This window comes from Hippoglossus hippoglossus, chromosome 14 (genome assembly GCF_009819705.1).
Source record: "Hippoglossus hippoglossus isolate fHipHip1 chromosome 14, fHipHip1.pri, whole genome shotgun sequence".
NCBI lineage: Eukaryota > Metazoa > Chordata > Actinopteri > Pleuronectiformes > Pleuronectidae > Hippoglossus > Hippoglossus hippoglossus.
The window spans coordinates 6,648,100-6,668,363 of NC_047164.1; the positions used below are offsets into that span (position 1 = coordinate 6,648,100).

General features: G+C 42.5%; 1 protein-coding gene across 1 annotated transcript in view; it reads right to left on the reverse strand.

Moving 5' to 3' along the window:
• Window positions 1-15,339, reverse strand: part of ubl3a (ubiquitin-like 3a) — a 32,945-nt gene extending 17,606 nt beyond the window's left edge. Inside the window, exon 1 of the mRNA XM_034606609.1 lies at window positions 14,623-15,339. Within this exon, the coding sequence (XP_034462500.1) occupies window positions 14,623-14,649 (27 nt within the window). The 5' untranslated portion in view covers window positions 14,650-15,339. The remainder of the gene's footprint in view (window positions 1-14,622) is intronic.
• Window positions 15,340-20,264: the final 4,925 nt, after the last annotated feature.

A 20,264-nucleotide genomic window follows, 5' to 3' on the forward strand; every position in this document is an offset into this window, starting at 1 on the left:
CCCCCGTCCTCCCTCCTCTGTCTCTAAACACCGACCACCCCCATCCTCTTTCCTTGGTGGTCTCCCTGGCAGTGTATAGTTGATGCCCTGCAGTCAGGATTAGCTTGATTTATAACCTTTCAGGTTGTCCTTTTCAAGCACAAGCTTTTCCCTGTGTTCATCTACAATTTTTACAGATGAATTGATTTCAGGCGTTTTTACATTTACAGCTTGCCCCTGTGACTTTCAAAGCAAAGTAGAGCTGAAATTATTATTTGATTAACTTTACTCAAGAGAAGCTAAATTTGAATCATTTAAGATATTCGAGAAGCAAAATGCTGCATTACTGGTACCAGTAGGAATTATTCAATTTATTCAGTTTTATTTGATTTGTGTTTTTTGTCACAACATTTTTGTCACAAACCTTTTGATTAAATTTGTCATCATTAGTTTAAATTACAAATCCATAATAAAATCATAAAAAAATCACCTGCAGCTCTAAAATCAATAGTAATTAGCTGACTATTCTCTGTTTGTGCAGGTATTTGCTGTTAAAGGTTTTGATGGAGGAAGATGCATGGAGATCAAAGTAACTCAACATACCTGTATTACCTTTATTATCAATGTTTAATACTGCTGGTGAAAAAATGTGGCCTCATTTTTTGTTGAGAGTAAATAGAAAGATAAATTACAAAGTGTCTGAGCATGTGTTGCTGTTTGAGTCCAGAAAACGATTATGTCACAGTGCATGGTTGTCGGGTAAATGCGATTCTGCTCCTCAGTTTCTGACACGTTGTTATTGTGGATGTTTTCCTATCACAAACGATAACGGCACAATAAAGCTCATATTAGGGATCCGAAAAACAATAGCTACTCCAGTTTTTTCTTTCCTCAGATGAAATAATGTCTTAATTCAAAGAATAAACTGCTGATGGAATATAAGAGTAAGCTAGAGAGAGAGAGCGAGAGAGAGAGAGAGAGGAGGAATGGCAGCTAGAGCATTTCCCTTTCTCCTTCAGAAAAGACCATTGCCCTGCAGTCACAGCTGACGTGATGCCATGTGTGTGAAGGAGAATAAGTGTGCGTCTACATGTGTGTGTATGAGAAGGGAGGGCAAGCGAGAGAGAGAGAGAGAGAGAGGCACACAGATAGAGACGGCTGGCAAACTAAAACGTCCTCTGTGCTGGAATTTACCAGATGGCACTGGACAGAAACAACCAGGGGTATTATTACCACACACATACTCACACACATGAACGTGCGCACACATTGCATTTTCTGGGGCCTATTCGGCAATGAAGCTGCATGCAGAGACAGGAATAGATGCGGGTCTACATGCAAGTGAAATACTGAACATAACAAACACAAACACGTTCTTAAACCAAATTTCCATCTAGAGTCGCCTGGCAGTTTGCACCTAAAATATTCACACACATCAGACACAGTTACAATAGAACAACTAGTACTAAGTTTTGTAAAGCAACATTGTGCAATCCTTTAGGATAATGCAACATCCTTTATTGTCACTGTACGTTAAGACTCAGCTCTTACGTTACTTTAAAGGCAATTCGTGGTCTTGTATAAGATTTTGTTGTAGCCATAACTACTAATTGGTCCACACGTTACATGACGGTTCACGACTGCAACACTATGGATTCAGTAATTAGAGCTTGAGACTGCGAAGCCCGCAGAATTCCCTTGTTCTAGCAGTCTGAATGGAAACTAGGCAATGTCATAGATTCACATCAAAGTGAAGGTTTTTACATTATCAACAGACACAAACTGCCGGCTACATCCACTCTACTATGTTTTAGTTTTAAAAGGCATCAGTGTTTTTTTACATTAACGCCTGGTGTCCACACTACTGTTTGTGAACGCCGCTGGACCGGTTTTATTTTGAAAACTGCGGAGCTGTGTTGCAATCTGGATGGATAGAAGACATTTGGAAATGAGGATGCAGTCATCCACATTCACTTCCTTAATGGTTCTTGTCAGTCACAACTCATAACACTTTATCGCCCAAGATTAAAAAAAAATGGAACTTTCCCCATTGTGTTTTCTGGTTGGTAGTATTTTCTGGAACTAAACAACTGACTGTTAACATCAGCACACACATGCCCAGTGTACGTCTAGGGTCATGTGATATATGAGATTAAGAAGTCTGGACGGTTGTCACTTTATTTTTAAAACGGTAAAAAAACATATTAGTGTTTGTGTTTGCAGCATGTAAGGCCTGCATGTCTAGCGGTTTGCTCATTGTTTTGTTGTTTATTTCTTTCCATTGTCGTCTGCTGGAGATCTGATGTAGCCACTGGTTGTTTGTGTTGTGCGCGACAGGAAAAAGGCAGCCTCGCTGGGGAGACAGAGCAGGAAGCCAGTTACACTGTGGGGGGAGGGGGGATCTCTGACAAACATTATTCCACACCAAGGCAGAAAAATAATGGATACCGATAATATCATCACATGAGGGGGGGGGGGGGCTGCTGTTTAGGGGCCTGCCAGTTACGTGAACATAATTAAGATGTTTGCCAGGATAAAAAGGTTAAGACCGTTTTTGAAAATGAAGCACACTTTTGCTTCACAGATACAACGCTGTTTATTCAACACTGAGACCTTTAGATTAAACACAAGAAAGGATTACAGTACCCACTATCTTGCTGCCTTACTGGTTCTTGAGAGCCTTAAATCACACTGTACTATGAACTGTAATTATACTCCGATCAGCTGACTGAGCGAATACGTGCCAAGCTAAATGGAAGTCAGCTAAACTTAGCCAAAATATGCCAGCCTTACTCACGCACAAAGAAGCGAGCTTTCAAACCCACAAGCCTAGATCACTGATACTGATACAGAGCCAGGGAAAGACTGCTGCTTTTGTTAAATATAGTCAAATGATTAAAAAAAATTCAAATTCAATCAAAGGTCAATATCTGATGTCCTCTGCGTAAGTAAGTTCTGCTGCTTCCCCTTAGATAAACCAAAGCTTCCTCATTACATGAAACAGAGGAAAAACTGATGAAAACCCCTAAATCATTCCAGTCCGAGGTCCAATGCTTCATTACTGCTCGTTCATTCTGATAAGAACACACACACACACGTGCACATGAAACACACACATGCACAAACCCTGCTGGGAACATTAGGGACATTCATAGACAGTGTGCTCCGTAGCGTCCAACATGCACTGACAAATTTGTGCAGGACAGCATGAAGGCCAACTATACCCTCGCCATGCTTGGTATTCACACACACACAGACACACAGATACACTTCCCTTATCATCGCAATATATCTTTAAGTCCTCGGTGATCTCAGTCTCATAAGAGAAGAGAAGCTGCCAAAAAAAGGATAATTGGCTTCTTAACCATCCATCTCCCTGTTACGCTTTCCTCCGATGTCCCGACAACCTCTCAGCAAAATGCATTTCCCACAAATTACTTTTCAAGCTTGCCATTACAGCCCAAAAACTCAAATACTATCAAGTATACAATGCATGTTTGATCATCCTGCTCAACATGAGCTTTACGCTGCTCCAGCATTAGGATCACAATCACGGTCCAACACACAGGAGTTTCTCTTGGTGTGTTCACAGAGTCGGACGAAATGAGAAAGATTACCTCGGTCTATAGTGTTCACATAGTGGAAAAAACACTAAAACCCATGATATTGAAGCTGGCTTGAGTTACCAGCTGAGGATGAAGGCTTTAGATATGACACACATGTTTTGAGACGGTTACCTAGCAACCGTTGCTCCGCTACAAGTCGGTTGATAGAGTTGCTAAGGAGCCACTTCTTCCGCCATTCTGGTGAATTCTTCGTTAAAAAAACGTCCTCAATATTGTTTCACACAGAAACACATAACTGTTGTGGATAGTGTAACCATCTTATAGTTTTGTTTTATATTATATTGTTTTTTATTATATTATATTGACTCGTGAAGTTGACTCAGCTCCACAGTTTATTTATTTTCATCCAAAATCGTCTCGCAAATATTTAGCTTTCAACAACTTCTATACTAATATGTTCAAGTGTTTCAACTCATTCCAACAGTACATTGTAAAGCTAAAATGACCCCCCAAAAAATGTCAGCTCCTCAAATGTGATGATTCGCTGCTTTTTGTTTGTTTCATAAGACAAAAAAAAATTGAATATCTTTGGGTTTCAATATTTGAAAGACGAAAAATCAATCGATAAACCACAAAAAGTAGCTGATTATTTGATTATGTAAACAATAATTAATTGGGCCCCCTCTAACAACTATAAGAGAGTCACAGCGTGAAAACCAACCTTGAAAATCGGATATTTTCTCTTTGACAGCCACAGCAGAGTAAAAGTCTGGGTTAAAGGCCTGAAAGTGAGGCCGGCTGATCCTGCTGGAACAGCCGGCTGATGAGGCTTGACCTCTGGAAGACTGCTCTGCGGATCATGTGTGTCACGTCTGGGCCCCTAAGAGTCTCAACACTGACCCTCTAATTCCCTCAGTAAGTATTGTCTGTCTGATGAACTGACTGTCTGCGCTGGCACAGGTCGTTCAGATATCTGCACAGACTTAAGCACTGATTTAGAAATGGCAGCCTGTTCCCAAAATGCATCAGGAAGAGGGACTGTCGACTCTTGATGGCTGGCTGCTCTGACGTGCGCACACACACACACACACACACACACACACACACACACACACACACACACACACACACACACACACACACACACACACACACACACACACACACACACACACACACACACACACACACACACACACACACACACACACACACACACACACACACACACACACACACACTGAGTCTATGCTGGCAAGGCAAAGCTTTAATATAAATGTCCCCTCGGCTGGAAATTGTTTCCAGTGCAGCTGAAAGACTCCTTTTATTGAGCTAGTCAAACAACCCCCCCCCCCTACTCACACACACACACACACTCTGTTTCTACTCAATATTTAGACGTACAGAGAAGAGAGTGTGTGTTTTTTTTTCACTTGAGTGCTTTTGTTTTATATCTATTTAAATTATATGGAAAGGAAAATTGCAGCCATATTGTGCAGCTTTATGCAAAGTTCCCCTTCCCGTAACATCCTTTGAATGCCAATTATAAGACAAGAGACGATATCAAGATGCCAGAGTTCGTCAGTGCAATTAAAGCCTGGTGAAAAACTGAGACGGATACTCTACATGCACTTAGCGCAACGATTGGGAACATTATTAGTGCAGAATTTCCATTAGAAACCTGTTATCTAAAAGGAGCACGAAACTGGAAACTGAGCGACTCACTGTTTGCATTCATGATTTACATGAGTTCACGCTGCTGAATGACAAAAAGTCTGAGTAGAATATTTGATAACACAAATGGTGATGTCACGGCCACACAGCTGCCTCAGTTGACAAGGAAATCAAACAAAGGAGAAAAGGCTACTGGCAGATTCCAGAAAGAAAACTTTTCTTAGTAAAGTGCAGTAAACTGAGAATTTGTTTGGCTTTTTATCTTATCCCTGACAACTCAGGTTTCTCTTCCTCTTTTCGGTTTCGTAAGTCAGATCACGGCATCCTTTGAATTCTAGAAACATAGGCTACAACTTTACTAATAAAACAGTATTTTCCACACCAGCGTCTTAGCTCTGTATTTAGAAATGATCTCTGTCCAATCAGGAAATTTCCAAGCACTTTTAAAGGCAGCTGTATATTTTTGGGCCATATTTATTGATTTTAACATTATTTTAGCTAAGAAATACTTGCAAACCTGAAAATACATATCACATGACAATGCAGGTAGACTGGGCACAGGAAGCAGATTGTCTACTATTCATTTAATACAACGAATGAGGAGCAGCAATGGTGAAAAGTTAGAGCAGAGGTTTCTTTTCTTGGCCCGATGACGAGGTGGAACTGTTACTGACAGTAAGATTTGGCAATGTTTTGAGTCAAGACTGATAAGAGCCAATCAGAAAGCGAAGGCGGGTGACTCTGTCATTTCTACGTTTCCATATGGCGAAACACCGCCAGAGTTTTCAAAGTAAAACCAACAACATATCCAAACTTGTTGCTTGTAGGCGCTCAAAAACTCCAGGGAAGAGCAGAGGGCAGGCGGAACCGTAGCAACAGTGTTGTGTTTTCAAATTCAATTGTAGTGATATGGGTGTAACTGTGGAGGACACCAGAGTCATGTTTTTCACATCCTATTTGGGTGTGTGGACTTTTGTATGACCTGTGAAGAAGTGAACATTCAACAATTACACACACATTGTGTGTTTTAGGAGGAAAATAAAATTGTATTCAGATTAAGTATTTCAGCTTCATGTCTGGAGATAAATTCTTTAGGAAATACATAATTTAAGAGTTAAATGTTTATCACTGACTTTTTGCTGGCAGGTCGGTTTTAACAGAAGGACACAAGGGACTTAATGGCACTGTGCTAAACGCCAGAATACAATGGCCTTTGTATGCAGCTCAGTTTGTGCTGGTGTCTGAGGCAAAGGTGAGCCGGAGTGGGTGTTACTCCATTTGCAAAGTAGACAGCAAACACGTCACTCTTAACTGGAAGAACAGGTTTTTCTCGAGCCAGTTTTTCTATGGAATACCATGCATGCGTAGACAAAATACAAGCACACTCACACGTACCTTTGAAAATGGCTGCAGGCGCACAGAGGAAAGTTAGGATTACTTTGTTGTGTTAGCTCCATCTGACAGCTTGCACATTACTCACACTCACACCTACTCATTTATGTCGAGCTCTGACTCTGTAACACTTGGCATCAAAGCTGAATAGTACCCTCACTGTACGTCTGTCCTGAATTGTTATGTGTCTGCCATGTGCCTTGCTGCTGTGGATATGGGGCACATTATGCCACCATCGCTGCTCCTACGACTCCAGACACAACGAGTGCCCATTCACTTTCAAGAGAGATCAGCCAGACCAGAAGTTTCCCCTTGAACTGGGACCATGGGAGCCCCGCCACTCCCCCCCACCCCAACCCCCAAAACAGTGAAGTAGTTCAACACATTCCTCAGCCTGAGCACAGCCATACCTGCCAACAATGACTGCTGAACTGACGGCAGAAAAGAGGGGTAATTTCCAGCAGAATAAGCCCTTATCCCAACATGGTCACACAGACACTTTTTTTTCTAAGGAACCCTCTGGATTACTCAGAGAAATGTTCAGGCTTCTGGCTGTGCTGATCAGAAACGTAAACTAACTTCTGAGGTGACAGGGTCTCACTTTCAAACCACGAGATGAGTGAGAAAACCTAAGAGAAGATTCAGTGTTTGTGCGTATTTAAGTTTGCTTGCTCCAAGGTGAGGAGGTGATCTACATGAGTCCAATAGACATAGTTTAAATGAGGCCTTCAGAGGATTTGATGTGTGGAAGCCTCCAGAAAACAGGAAAACAAGAATTGTGTGACTTTTTTAATCTTTATTTTAGCTCGAGCTAACTTTAAACCAACCCGCATGCTCGGCCTCTGAGCGTCAGCATAACATGCCCGCTGTAAAATGACTTTTTTTTTCACCCCACCACATTCTTCACCCACACCACTTTTCTTTGGTTCACACAACAGCAAAAGAAACCAGGTTTAACTGTATATAAAAACTTTATTGTAGCCTTGCTCTACTATGATTGCAATCCTGGCACAAGCAGAACATATAATGCATGTAAATACTGTGTAGCTTTTACTAGAAGGGTTCTAGGAGAGAGGCTAACACCCTATCTCACTATGTTAAAGACAGTATAAAAAAGATCCCTGGATTCGCGCCCTGACCTGGATCTGCAAAAAACTTTAATGAGATCTTTCTTAGGTCCTGCTCCGCCCCTCGGCAAGATTTTAATGGAAATCCGTTGAGTAGTTTTTGCATAATCTGACAAACGCTGATGAAAACATAACCTCCTTCGCTGAGATGATAAATTGACATTTATTGGCTGCCGGAAATGTGATACAAGCTCAATGAACCCCATTATTTTGTATGACTCCAATATGAAACACGCAGATACAGGTCGCACCATGAATATGTAACTCAGCTGGAGTGGACATGAAAGATGGAGAAGAGAAAGCATGGCGGTTCTGACAGGTATGTACAGTTGGATCTGTGCAACACACAGGATACACGTGCACAGACACATGCGCCAATGACAAACACACAGCCAAACATAACCAAACAAACAGTTACATAAGCAATCAATGGATGAGAGGCTTTCAATAGGACTTCCGGTTGCTATTGCAGACATACATCAATACAACTAAATTAACGCTTCACAGTCACAGAGGACTGACGACAGCTTTGCTAATATCAGTTACTGGCAATACAAATATCTACCAAATGAACAACCCCACCTACAAACCAGCAGAAATGTCAACGCACAGTCTGGAAACACAACTTTTACTAGGACATATTCAAATCTGTTTTCCATTCATACCAATATAAATAGAACTATTCAGCCTCAGTTGTCGATAGAACCACAATGAAGCCATTTATAAAGTCTGCGTACAGTAATATGATCTGGGCAGACTACAAATAAAGGTTACTGTTTTCCTTGCCTGGTGGATGTAGCATACAGTTTGTCTAAAGGCAATGAGCAACCTTTAATAGTTATTAGTAATATTATTATTAACCCTATGAACAACTGAGTATTCATCATCAGTAAAGCAGCTGCTGTGTTACACAACCTGTGTTTGAATTTTGAGTCGTCGCTTTCCTGAAAGGCTTGAAATGAATGTCGAACACGGCCCCTGCACCTTCAGAACTCCTGTCCAAACTTTGCGTGGCGCTCCGAAGGCCTACATGTGACAATGTCAGAGTCAATACATCAACTCCTGCACCCGGGCGGGATGATGTAATCCTGATCCGTGACTCAGGCCCGCAACACATGGCATCGGTAACACACACACTTATTCACCAGCGTGCTTCATCCAACTGGCCCTGTGGGGATTCAATAGTGTTCCCTCTCCCTCCGAATGTGTCAATCAAAGCCCTGTTGGCAGCTCCTGCCCGAGGCTGGAGGACGCACCCGCGGACCCGCTCTCTGTCTCCGGCCACTCGGTGTCACACATGCTGAGCTCAGCTCGAGTGGGAAGAGGGACGGGGACTGCTGTTTTCAGCAGCAAGGATTCCCCACCCATTGTTTATTTCTTCTGTGACCCACACACCACCGACCTCTGACCCCCACCTTTGACTCCTTTGTGTGTGTCTCTGTCAGTGAGTGTGTGTGTGTGTGTGTCTGTGCCCGAAAGGAGACTCTCAACAATGTGGGAATGAACTATAAACTGCTTTTAAAACCACTAAAATTAGACTAAGCCACACACAGAGTAGTGTGTGGCTAGATAACTCGCTTTTACGGGGAAACAAAAATCCAGTATTCTTGATAGAGTTGATAAATAGATACTGAACTAACTACACAATTAATCGCTTTGTTGGATGACAGCAGACACAGGTTTGAGTCCAAACCTACTGATCATTAGAGACGAACAACTTCTCCCACATAGTTAATACGTTCTATCGTACGTCCTGTTCTGGTTTGAGTTAGGGCCGTCAGGATCACCATCTCCAACGCAAATTAATTCATACAGAGTAGAGCTGAGGAGCCTCACAGTCATGTTGTTACCACTTTCTGATAATGAAAGATGCTATTGATGTATAGACATATAAAGATCAGGGGAGGAAGTCATGATGAAGAGATTTAACACAACACTGGCGATTTGGAAACAGTTTACATTTCTAAAGCTGGATAAACCGCAGAGCGAGATCTGCTGTTCAGGGAACCAGAAACACATCAAACCTTCCTTCAACCTTTGAAAAGGTACCTGAGGCTACATCCATACTACTACATTTTCAGATAAAAAACGTAGTAGTATGGATGTGGCTTAAGTGTACAGAGCGATAAAGTCTGTGCTCCCAAACTGACAGCTCTGACAGCCGAGCTCGCAAACAAACATTGGTTCAAACCGCAGTGACAGTCGCTTGTGTATATTATTCAGCATTATTATGCGGCACTATTAAACTAATCCCACTTGTAAAGCCCTGTAAGGAAGTGTGAGTCATGTCCTTCTTTCTGTGTCGACCTGGATGTCCTTGTCCCGTCTGCTGTGCCGTGCTGGGACATATCGAGGATGTTTGACATTCACTCCCTGCTCCTTGGGACTCTCACTCCTGTCTGGAGTATATTCATACAGCAGGTTTATATCTGAAATGAGGTGCTTTATTCTCATCTGCTCATTGTTTCAAACACACACACATACCTGCAGTGCACCTTGACCCAGTCCCTCCACACACACACACACACACACACACACACACACACACACACACACACACACACACACACACACACACACACACACACACACACACACACACACACACACACACACACACACACACACACACACACACACACACACACACACACACACACACACACACACACACACACACACACACACACAGGCATCCAGACTTCAGATCCGAGCATTTCTCTGTTGCCAGGGGGACCATTTCAACCCTGTCAGCACTTCTGAGATCTGCCTGGGGCGAGGTAATTTGCCCCCTCCCCATCCTTCACTCTGGAGAAAAAAAAAATCCCATCCTCCATTCTCGAGGGGCACGACTATTCCTTCTCCTATTCTTTCTCTCAGATTCATTCAGCCACAATGTTTGGCACCAGCAATCTCCTCTCCTCCTACTCCTCACTCCCACTCCATACAGCCTTTTTAAGTGTGTGTGCATACACTTACTCCTCTTTCCGCAGACGGAGAGGGGATGGGGAGGAGGGCTGGCGGTGGCGGTGTGGTTGAAATCATCTGCTGCTGATTTTCAACCACACAGGATGAGTTAAATGCAGATAGCTGATATTTCCTCTGATTTCCTTGGGGAACTTAAGGAGCTAGTTTGATGTATAGACTGAGCAAAACCACAAAGGGAAGCAATTGCTCTGAAGATTTACACAGGCTGAAAACGTCTCACTCATGTGCAGGATTTGACCTTTTATGTTTCCGCTGCAGGCATGATAATAACGTAAGCCTGAAGACAGCCGCTCCGGCTAAGAATAAAATACCATTCAAAACAAGAATGCCTCAGAGTTGGCAGTGGAAATAATATTATTACTTTACCGTCGGAGAAACGAACTTCCTGCCCGACACTGGCATTAAATGATGCGATAATGCTTCCCCCACAGGGAAATACTCGGAGCGCAGATCAGGCTGAGCTGTAAAACCAGCTGGCAGGAGTTCAGCATGTTGCTTCAAGGCAATTCAGCAGGGCGGCTGGAGGCCTGAACCAAACTTGGATAATCTTATGCTACAAGACTAATACACCAGGAAAATACTATTAGGAGGAGTAGTGCGATCAAAACAGAGGATTGAGGGTCGGTATGTATTTATTGAATGTGAATCCAGTTACAAATCTGCCCTTTTGAAAGTCGTTTGTTTGGCGGAGAGTGAAAACAAACATCACTCAGCACAGCAACGAAATCAAATTCACATGTTTTGTGTAAAAAGAGAAAAAAAAGAAGTCTGGATTTGGAGCCTGATTACACAACAAACGTGAGTCTAGCTGTGTCTAGATTTAGGGGCCACATCCTTCGGGGGGTTAGGGTTAGAATAAATTTAAAGGCAATCCCATTTTGAAGGCTCCTTCAAACATGGGTGTCAAACGAGTCCTCCTCTCTTGCCAATCTATCCCAGGATTCAGTGCGCGCCTGTGACGACGCTAAGGAGCTAGCTATGCAGACGGCGGCTCAAAGTCGCTAAGAATGCAATGGTTCAGTCAGGACAAGCTGGTGACTCTATAAAGAAATCCTCCACAGACCAATCTGTATCATTTCAATTCGGTCTTGAAGCGAAGAGTGAATTGGAACATAGCTTTACACCAATTGAAAGTAGGAAATTGACTATCAAAGCGAAACCATGGTCCTTCTGCTGTGTGAAGGCGTTTTAGGGATTTTTCACCACACATTTTGTCACCGATCTGAGCCATTCATTACAGCCCTCCTGACTCATTTAGCTGCTCACCAGGGGGCCGTGCTGCAGCTGCAGAGGTCAAAGGAGCTTAAGTAAAAAGGACGCGAGGAAAATAATTAATAACTTGATTCTACTTCATCCTTCAGAGAATTCAAATTAAATCAATCGCTGACATTGAGCACGTTGCGCTTATTAGAATATAAATAGAACAAAAAGCCTTTGTCTTCATTGTATTGTACAAAATTCAATGAAAATAGGAGTGCTAAATAAAAGTTAAAAAGAACAAATTGCCCACAGCATATTACACAGTTAAAACAACAAAATATATATCTTTAAAGAACAATAAATATAAATTACCATTATCAGCAACTTGCATCACCCCAGAACAAATTCATTGGTGCACTGCTAGAGGTCACAGAATCTTACGGGTCACAGAATATGGTGAAACCCCATCAGGCCGAGCATACAGCCTTTTAAAGTGTTAAAAAAAATGCCTGAAATTCTTATTTTGGACGTCAAATGTTGGATGGAAGACATTTGAACACATGCTCGTGCAAATATTACATTGTGTAGCTGTCCTGTTGACTTCTAGATCCAAAGTACTGGAACCCATCCCTTGTCAACACAACCATACGACTGTGGGGGAAGTTCATATGATGCCTCACACACTCACACAGATGGTGACATTACACAAGACCTTCTATGAATGTTCTTTAGGAGGAGGATTTATCGACCAGTCATAACAGATCAGAAAAACGAAAGATTCATCTCATGATTATGTACATAATCCATGGAGTTTCCTTGCAATGTGCTATACTTAGATGCTTTAGCTTTGACCGCACCACATATACACACATATGGAGGCCGGCACACCTCCAGCTTCCTCGCTGCATTACATCGCAGCTTCCCGACATCATAATGGACCTACTGTTCAGGGGATCAGCTAAACTCGGACATGCAGGAGTACAGGCACAGCTGGGACAGCTGATCTGTGCTTGGAGGGGCCCATTATGTGGATTATCCTTTCTATACATACACCTGGAGGTATTCTTAGAGCCAACGCACACTGGCAGCCAAGATGACATGAATAAAACTGACAGAGGGGAAATATTACCTCTATACGACTGGGTAAACCGGGCTAAATGAATTTTATATGCCTTTTAATTTGGGGAATAGCTTACCCACGAGAGGCTGACATAAACATTTATGATGAGAGTTCATAAAGGGAAGCACACAAGGAACAAGGAAACAAGTCATATGAGGATAACGTCTCGTCGGGGTAGGCTGGTAAAATAATTCCCGTTGATGGGCAGAGTAAAGGTTGCAGTTCAGCCTCCTGTTTTAAAGCACCACTAGGTGTGACATAATGAGGTGGTAGCAGCACTGCAATTATCAGTCACTGCACACTCGGAGCCAGCAAAGCAGCACCTCGCCTCCTCCTGAACTCCAGTCTCTTTCCCAGCTCTGCTTCCTGTGATGCTGGAGGTTTTCACTAAATGTCAAACATAAAATACACAGCAGACAAAGCCCCGGTTTGATAAGAGCTCAGCGGACGGATGTGAGAGGAATGCTGGACTTGAATGAAGGGACCTCATGCTGTTGACTTTTGAATAATCAATACCATTTCAACATAGGTGGGAACAAAAAATATGCTTTCCCTTTTTTGTCATATTTGCATTATTGTCATGAGGTAATTTGAACTTTTCAAATATTTCAGGTGGGGCTGAGTAGTAAAACAAAATTAATAATTTCATCAATAGCAATATAACAAAGTTCTTCAATATATATCGATATATTGCTTATGAATTGAGTAAACACAGTGAGGAGGTTTAAAACATTAATGATCTACTGAATTTGGACAAACTGTGCAACTACACAACTTTAATCTTTATATTGCATGGAGATGGAGTATTCTATTTTTATTCTAAATTCTGTTTGTATTCATATTTATGTATTTCTTACTCTAGAATTTTCTCATTTGTCAATTTTGTATTTTCTCTGTGGAGGATCCATGTGTCCCTGTATGTGTCACTGCCCATAAAGACGAGTATAATACCACAACCTTCATCCAGGAGAGAAAATCGGCCTTTAAACTTTAAGAAAAATAGCAATAACTTAAATATAATGTGACATTTATCATGACAAATATTGAATTATTCTCATCCTTATTAAGTTGCATACTTATATGTTCTCACTTATATGTTTACACTGGGGATCAGAGAGAAACAGCCTTTCAAGGAGTGACAATAAAGTTGACTGACTTTGGACTTTGACTTTGATATTAATATATATTTGTATCTTAATCCAATTTTTGATCCCACTTTGTGAATGTAAATCAATTCCACACAACAACAGCGTGACTCAGAGACATGAATGAAGGCTTGACGATCAATATGATGGATTATTGAGCCTGTTAATAGAGTTTCAGACCATATGGAGCTCAATGGGAGTTAATAACAGTCTATTAAGGATGTATAACATTCATATGCACCAGTTATTTCAGGGTTTGGATCCACAAACTCCACTTTGGGGATCTAAAAGTTCATATTCACTTCCATAACAACCCTGTGGAGAGATCACAGAGGAATAACTCATCCGCTGTATTTACTCAAAACCCCCGTGGGAACAAATTGGATGTCAGCGGTTAAAGTGTTGGGAAAAGTGACGGGAGATGATCTCACCATGTCCGCTGGGGTGCTGCCCGTCATCTCGAAGGTTGACCCGGTCCTCGGAGGGGGTTCACACACACTCGCGCACGCACACACTCATGCACAAGGACACGAGTATTCCCTGTGTCCTCCTCCTCCCTTGAAACAGCCTCTGGAACCACACGACGTTGATTTGAAAGGAAGGAAACAAAAACACAGAGACTTCTTCTTCTTCTTCTTCTTCTCTCTCTCTCTCTCTGTCTCTCTCTGGATCAGTCAGGACGTGCGTCTTCTTCTTCTTCCTCTTCTTCTTCTTATTACTCAATCATGTCGTTTGTCCTCCCACAAATCGGTAAATGCGGACGTACACGAGGGGCGATAGTGGGACAAGCTGCCGACCCGAGGGCCTCCTCCGACCCCAGCGAACACGAAGGATACCCCGCTTCAGGAAAAAGGTGCCTGCGCCATGCGAAACACCCAACACGGCTGGCACATCCGGACACGGACCCTGTTCTCTCTCGGCGGAAAAACAAGGAGCCGAGGTTGCGTTTATATCCGCGTCACCGTCCGCTAGTGGAGTCACACCCGGCCCCCGGCGGTTGGAGGAAGGCGTCTCAACGTGTCGGTGCGGCTCTTTAAAACCGGGACTTTGGTTAGCGAGTGTCGCTGAGGCTCCGGACCGTGATGTTGCTCCTCCACCTCCCGTTCAGCTGTCACCCCGCTGCCGCGACACCACCCGCAAGCTAGCTGCCTCACACCGGAACTCCGCCCGCAGCTTCCGGTGGCGTTTTCTTTTTCAAGATAAAATCACTCGTTTTCAATCCAACTTTACTGCAGACACAAAGGTCCATTATCTAATGTGGAGTTAAATATAAGTAGAGGACTAGATGGTGAAGGGTGAATTCCCTTATTATCTACACACCACTATGCCGATGGAGGGGTGGGTGAAGTGTTTGAGTCCATAAAACCCTTCTGGAGTCTCAGGGGTTCACAGTGTTGCAGCCAAATCCAATACAATTGAAGTTAATGGGGACAGATTCTTCAAACGTAAACAAAACAACTTAAAAAACACAAGAAATGCCTCCATACTGCTCCTGTGGTGTCATCCAAGTGTCCTTCTCTGGAGCCGTGTTTGCGCGTGGATCACAGCAGACATTTAGGCTAAAAACATGGTGTAAATGACGCCGTTTTGAGTCAAACTTGAATGCCGGGGCTTACAGACACTTGGATGACACCACAGAAGCAGTATGGAGTATTTTTTTTTACGTTTGAAGAATTGGTCACCATGTACTTTAATTGGAATGGATTTGGCTGCCACACTGTTTACGCCTGAGACTCCAACAGTGTTTTGTGGACTCAAACACTTCCCACCCACCCCTCCATCAGCACAGCAGTGAGAAGATAATGAGTGCATTTTCCTTTTGGGGTGAACCATCCCTTTTAGCTGTACAACTGCTGAGCTGGATGTAACTTATTCTGAGTTTTCTCAAATACACAGCAATACTTAAAATTGAACTGTGTACAGTTACATTTTACAGTCATGCATGGAGACAATTAGTCCATTAGAAGCAATCTGCGATCAGTGAAGAAAACGCAACAAGGCTGCTCATCCTTGACCCTCCAATGACTCAATCATTAAATTAGTCAATCATTCTTCGGGATTGCATGTGGTGTCATGAAGAGCGAAGAGTCTAATAATAATGGTGTTTTTTAAGCAATACAGTGCATTGTGGGGAAAAATTACTGGTTTTATAAATATACCATGTGTAAAGTGAGCCTACATACTACATATTCCACATACATGTCAGTTTTATGATATTAGTTCAATGGTTGTGGGGTTATTTATAGCATGCATCCAATACATATGTAATATAATATCCTGACCTTGGTGAAGTGCACTGCCTTCAGTCTGTGTGTGTGTGTGTTTGTATGAGTGTGTGTGTGTGGGCCCTGCCTGCCTGTCAGAGGTCGAGATGCCTATCAGCAGCAGGTCTGTCCTCTCCCTGGTGGACTGAGTGAATCCATTGTGGTATCAGGAGTGCCTTTTTCTCTGAGATCTACAGGATTAACGACCTAATCTCCCCACCATAAAGGGAGAGTCTGACGCACACACACACACACACACACACACACACACAAACACACACAGACACACACACACACACACACACAAGCATGTCTGCACAAACACAGTGAGGTGTGAACGTGTTTTTGTTTGGCTGCGTTTTCAAAATTAAGGTCAGTGCATGATTTGCAGCCAGTGAGTCAAGTAGGGCAAGAATTAAGGACTATTGTGATTATCAATTCAACCCTTGATTCTTTTTCTAGATCATTGATAATTGTTTAATGTATAAAATAATAAAAAGACAGAAAGTATAAGGAGATTTGTGTTTTGTCTGATAAAACAGTCGTAACATAAATGATAGATTGTTTTTAAAATTCAGTTGAAAATGACGGAAACAACATGAAGGGATCACATGAGACTGGTTGTAAAACGGGTTGTTTATAATGATCCTTTATTGTTTGAATGTGCATCATGACATTGCATGAAACCAGATGCTTGTGTATCATTATCGGACCAAACTTTCTGTGTGGGTGTAAAACTGGTTAGACAGTGCAGGTCTGTGTAACTTGAACCAACAGGTCACCTCTACAGTCCCTCAGCTTCACTTTATAGTTTGCTGATCAAATAAAAGTGCTACATTTTGTGTAAAGACAAAACAACTCTAATCCTCTGAAGCCTCTTGACCGTGTGTGTCACTCAGACCACACACAGAAACAGTGTACACATGAAACACCATCCGCGACAAGCAAATAACATTAACTACTTCCTTTGTGCTTCAAATGTCAAAGGGCACGATAAGTTTAAACAGCGCACTGTATCCACTTGGTCTTCCTCAACACTTGATCTATTTCAGTTTCCAGTGTCACTACAAGACAGTTGCCACATGCACAGCACACTCGGTGGTTACAACAGCTCCATATATAAACACTGACGCTCAGCACAGCAGCAATGAACGTCCTGCTGCGTCGCCTCCGCTGTCTCCCCACGTTTTCCACAGATTATTAACATGCACCGTTTGTCTTCATCTATTCTGGGATCCAGCAGCAGACTTTGAGCTCAGACTGTGGCACAAAGGTTGGTGCTGGGAGCCGCCGTTGCATCATAACCCCAGACTGAGAGGACGATTCAGTTTGGTTCTCTCACAGGAGGTGTGAGCAATTATGTCCCCACTGGAACCACAGTGTCTGTCCTCTGGTTCCCTCGTGTCCATATGTCCCTGACTGGGAGCGATCAGTGACTGGACCACGGGATGTCTTGCTTTGAAAGGAGGAGTTAACCTGTGAAATAAAAGGGTTGTTGTATCCTGCCATTAAAAACACCACATTTTATTAGTATCAGTGCTCTAAGAATGACAGTGTTTTAAACAGAGCTGTATATTTATATAGTTTGGTCAAAGTACAACGACAGGGCAAAGTGTGTGTGTGTGTGTGTGTGTGTGTGTGTGTGTGTGTGTGTGTGCGTGTGTGTGTGTGTGTGTGTGTACTGCTCTTTGCTTCAACTACCTGCAGGAACAGTCTTATCAATATATTTTAGCTTTCATCAAGACAAGCTTTCATCTGATGTGATAAGAACTATCGAAAATTACAGAAACAATCCTTGGGGGGAAAAGGATTATTTAACGTGTATTTTGACTTTTTAGTTTGGTCCATGGCCCATCTAGTAACATGAAGGAGGCAGTGTTTATGAACTATGCTACAGCCAGCAACCAGGGGGCGATCTAGACGATTCAGCTTCACTTTTGGGGAGCTATGATGTCGTCCATCATGCTAACGCAGCGTTCACACTAGTAAGGACCAAAACAACTTGTTGTCTCTTGTCATTACGTTGACACGCTAACAAATGAGGTCTGAGATTGCTAGAAATTCCACGCTGCATTTGCACAACTAATCTGAGTTTTTTCTCTCAAAGGTGAATGTAGTATTTTTCACATTTCTAATATATCATCATCTATTAACAACCCACTCATGAATGTCATGAGTCCAACTGGTGGGGGCCCTGGATAGCAACAGGTAAATCCCCCCAGATTCAACTGTACTCTGGATTTAAAGTGTTCTGTCTTGTCATTGACATGAACTATTCTTTTCTATGACTTAACCTTTGGGCACAATGTTACCAAACCTCAAAGAGCTGCCTTTTATTCTTCGGATCAAGTCCATCTCATTGGTGATAGCCTAAACCCGAGTTGGATTTGGCTCAGGCTTACCAGGAGACACCCTGAGCCTGAGCTTATCTTCATCCAACTGGGCGCTCCTCTAATCTTCCCACCTGTCTAACTAATTCCGTGGTAAATATACCCAGGGATTTGTCCTGAGAGCCCTCTGAGGGACCTTTTGCTGGAGACTAGATCTTAGATACCAGTTACCACATTAGCATTTTGAACCGGTGGTTTGTTGAGCTGAGGCAGCACTCGCACACTTGTCACAGCTGAAACCCTCCTCCCCTTGGCTGTAAAAACAATTTGTCATCATCTCACGTTCTTGCCATCTGTCTGCCACAGACGGGGAATAAAGTGCATGTTTGGTGCTTGTATTTTGTATCTACATGCGCCTGCCGCTGGGAGCTGAGATGCGTATCTGTTCTCTCTGTTTACCTGTGAGTTATTCAGCATTTTATGTCTGCCGCTGTTTGTATGAGCACAATATGTCCCCGAGAGCTGCTGAGCAAGTCTACAGCAAACTGGCTTCTTACATTCTATTCCCTGTTCAACCTGTTCCACTGACAAGCTCACACACCGACATTTGAATTATGTGCTCTCTCTCTCTCTCTCTCTCTCTCTCTCTCTCTCTCTCTCTCTCTCTCTCTCTCTCTCTCTCTCTCTCTCTCTCTCTCTGTTTATCTCTAGAACTGTTTGATGTATTGTAATGATGTTTGTAGACGTCCGTGTTCCAAAGATGACTCCTATTGGATTTGTTGGTTGCTGTTGTTGATTACACAAGCTTTTCATGGTTTCCAGATGATGAACCATAAAGATAAATTAATGAACCTCCTGCATCTCATTTAGAGCTGACACTGGAGCCAACATTTCTTTGGGTGAATTAAAACGTCTCAACAGTATTCATTTAATACGACACAAACTTGACCCAACTCCCCCACAAGATGAATTTTATTAACTTGGTTACTATCAGAACTACTTGCACTCCCATGCTGCCAAAACAATTTTTTAAACTGCTGCCATACACATCTTATTACATCTTACAACATTGATTTAATACATTTTAACATCAAATAACAAATTAAAACCATGTTTGGTCCATGTTCCATCTGCTAACATGGAGGTGGCAGGATATATGAGCCACCAGGTGGCAATCAAGATGTTTTGGCTTCACTTTTGGGGAGCCGTCATGTCGTCCATCTTTATTTACAGTCTATGCTTGATACAAGGACGCTGGAATTAGGGGGGTTCAGCACTCACCTGCTGGTGAGGGTCTGTAACTGCAAGGCATAAAAGTCTACTGAACAAACCAATAATTATTTCATAATATTTCATTTAATTTCCGTACGTTCACTGTATTTTCTGATGCCCAAATGCAGAATGTGGCGTATATAATGTTAGGCATGATTTCTAATGAAGAGAAAACCTGTAAAATGCTAAAACTACAAATGTTGCGCT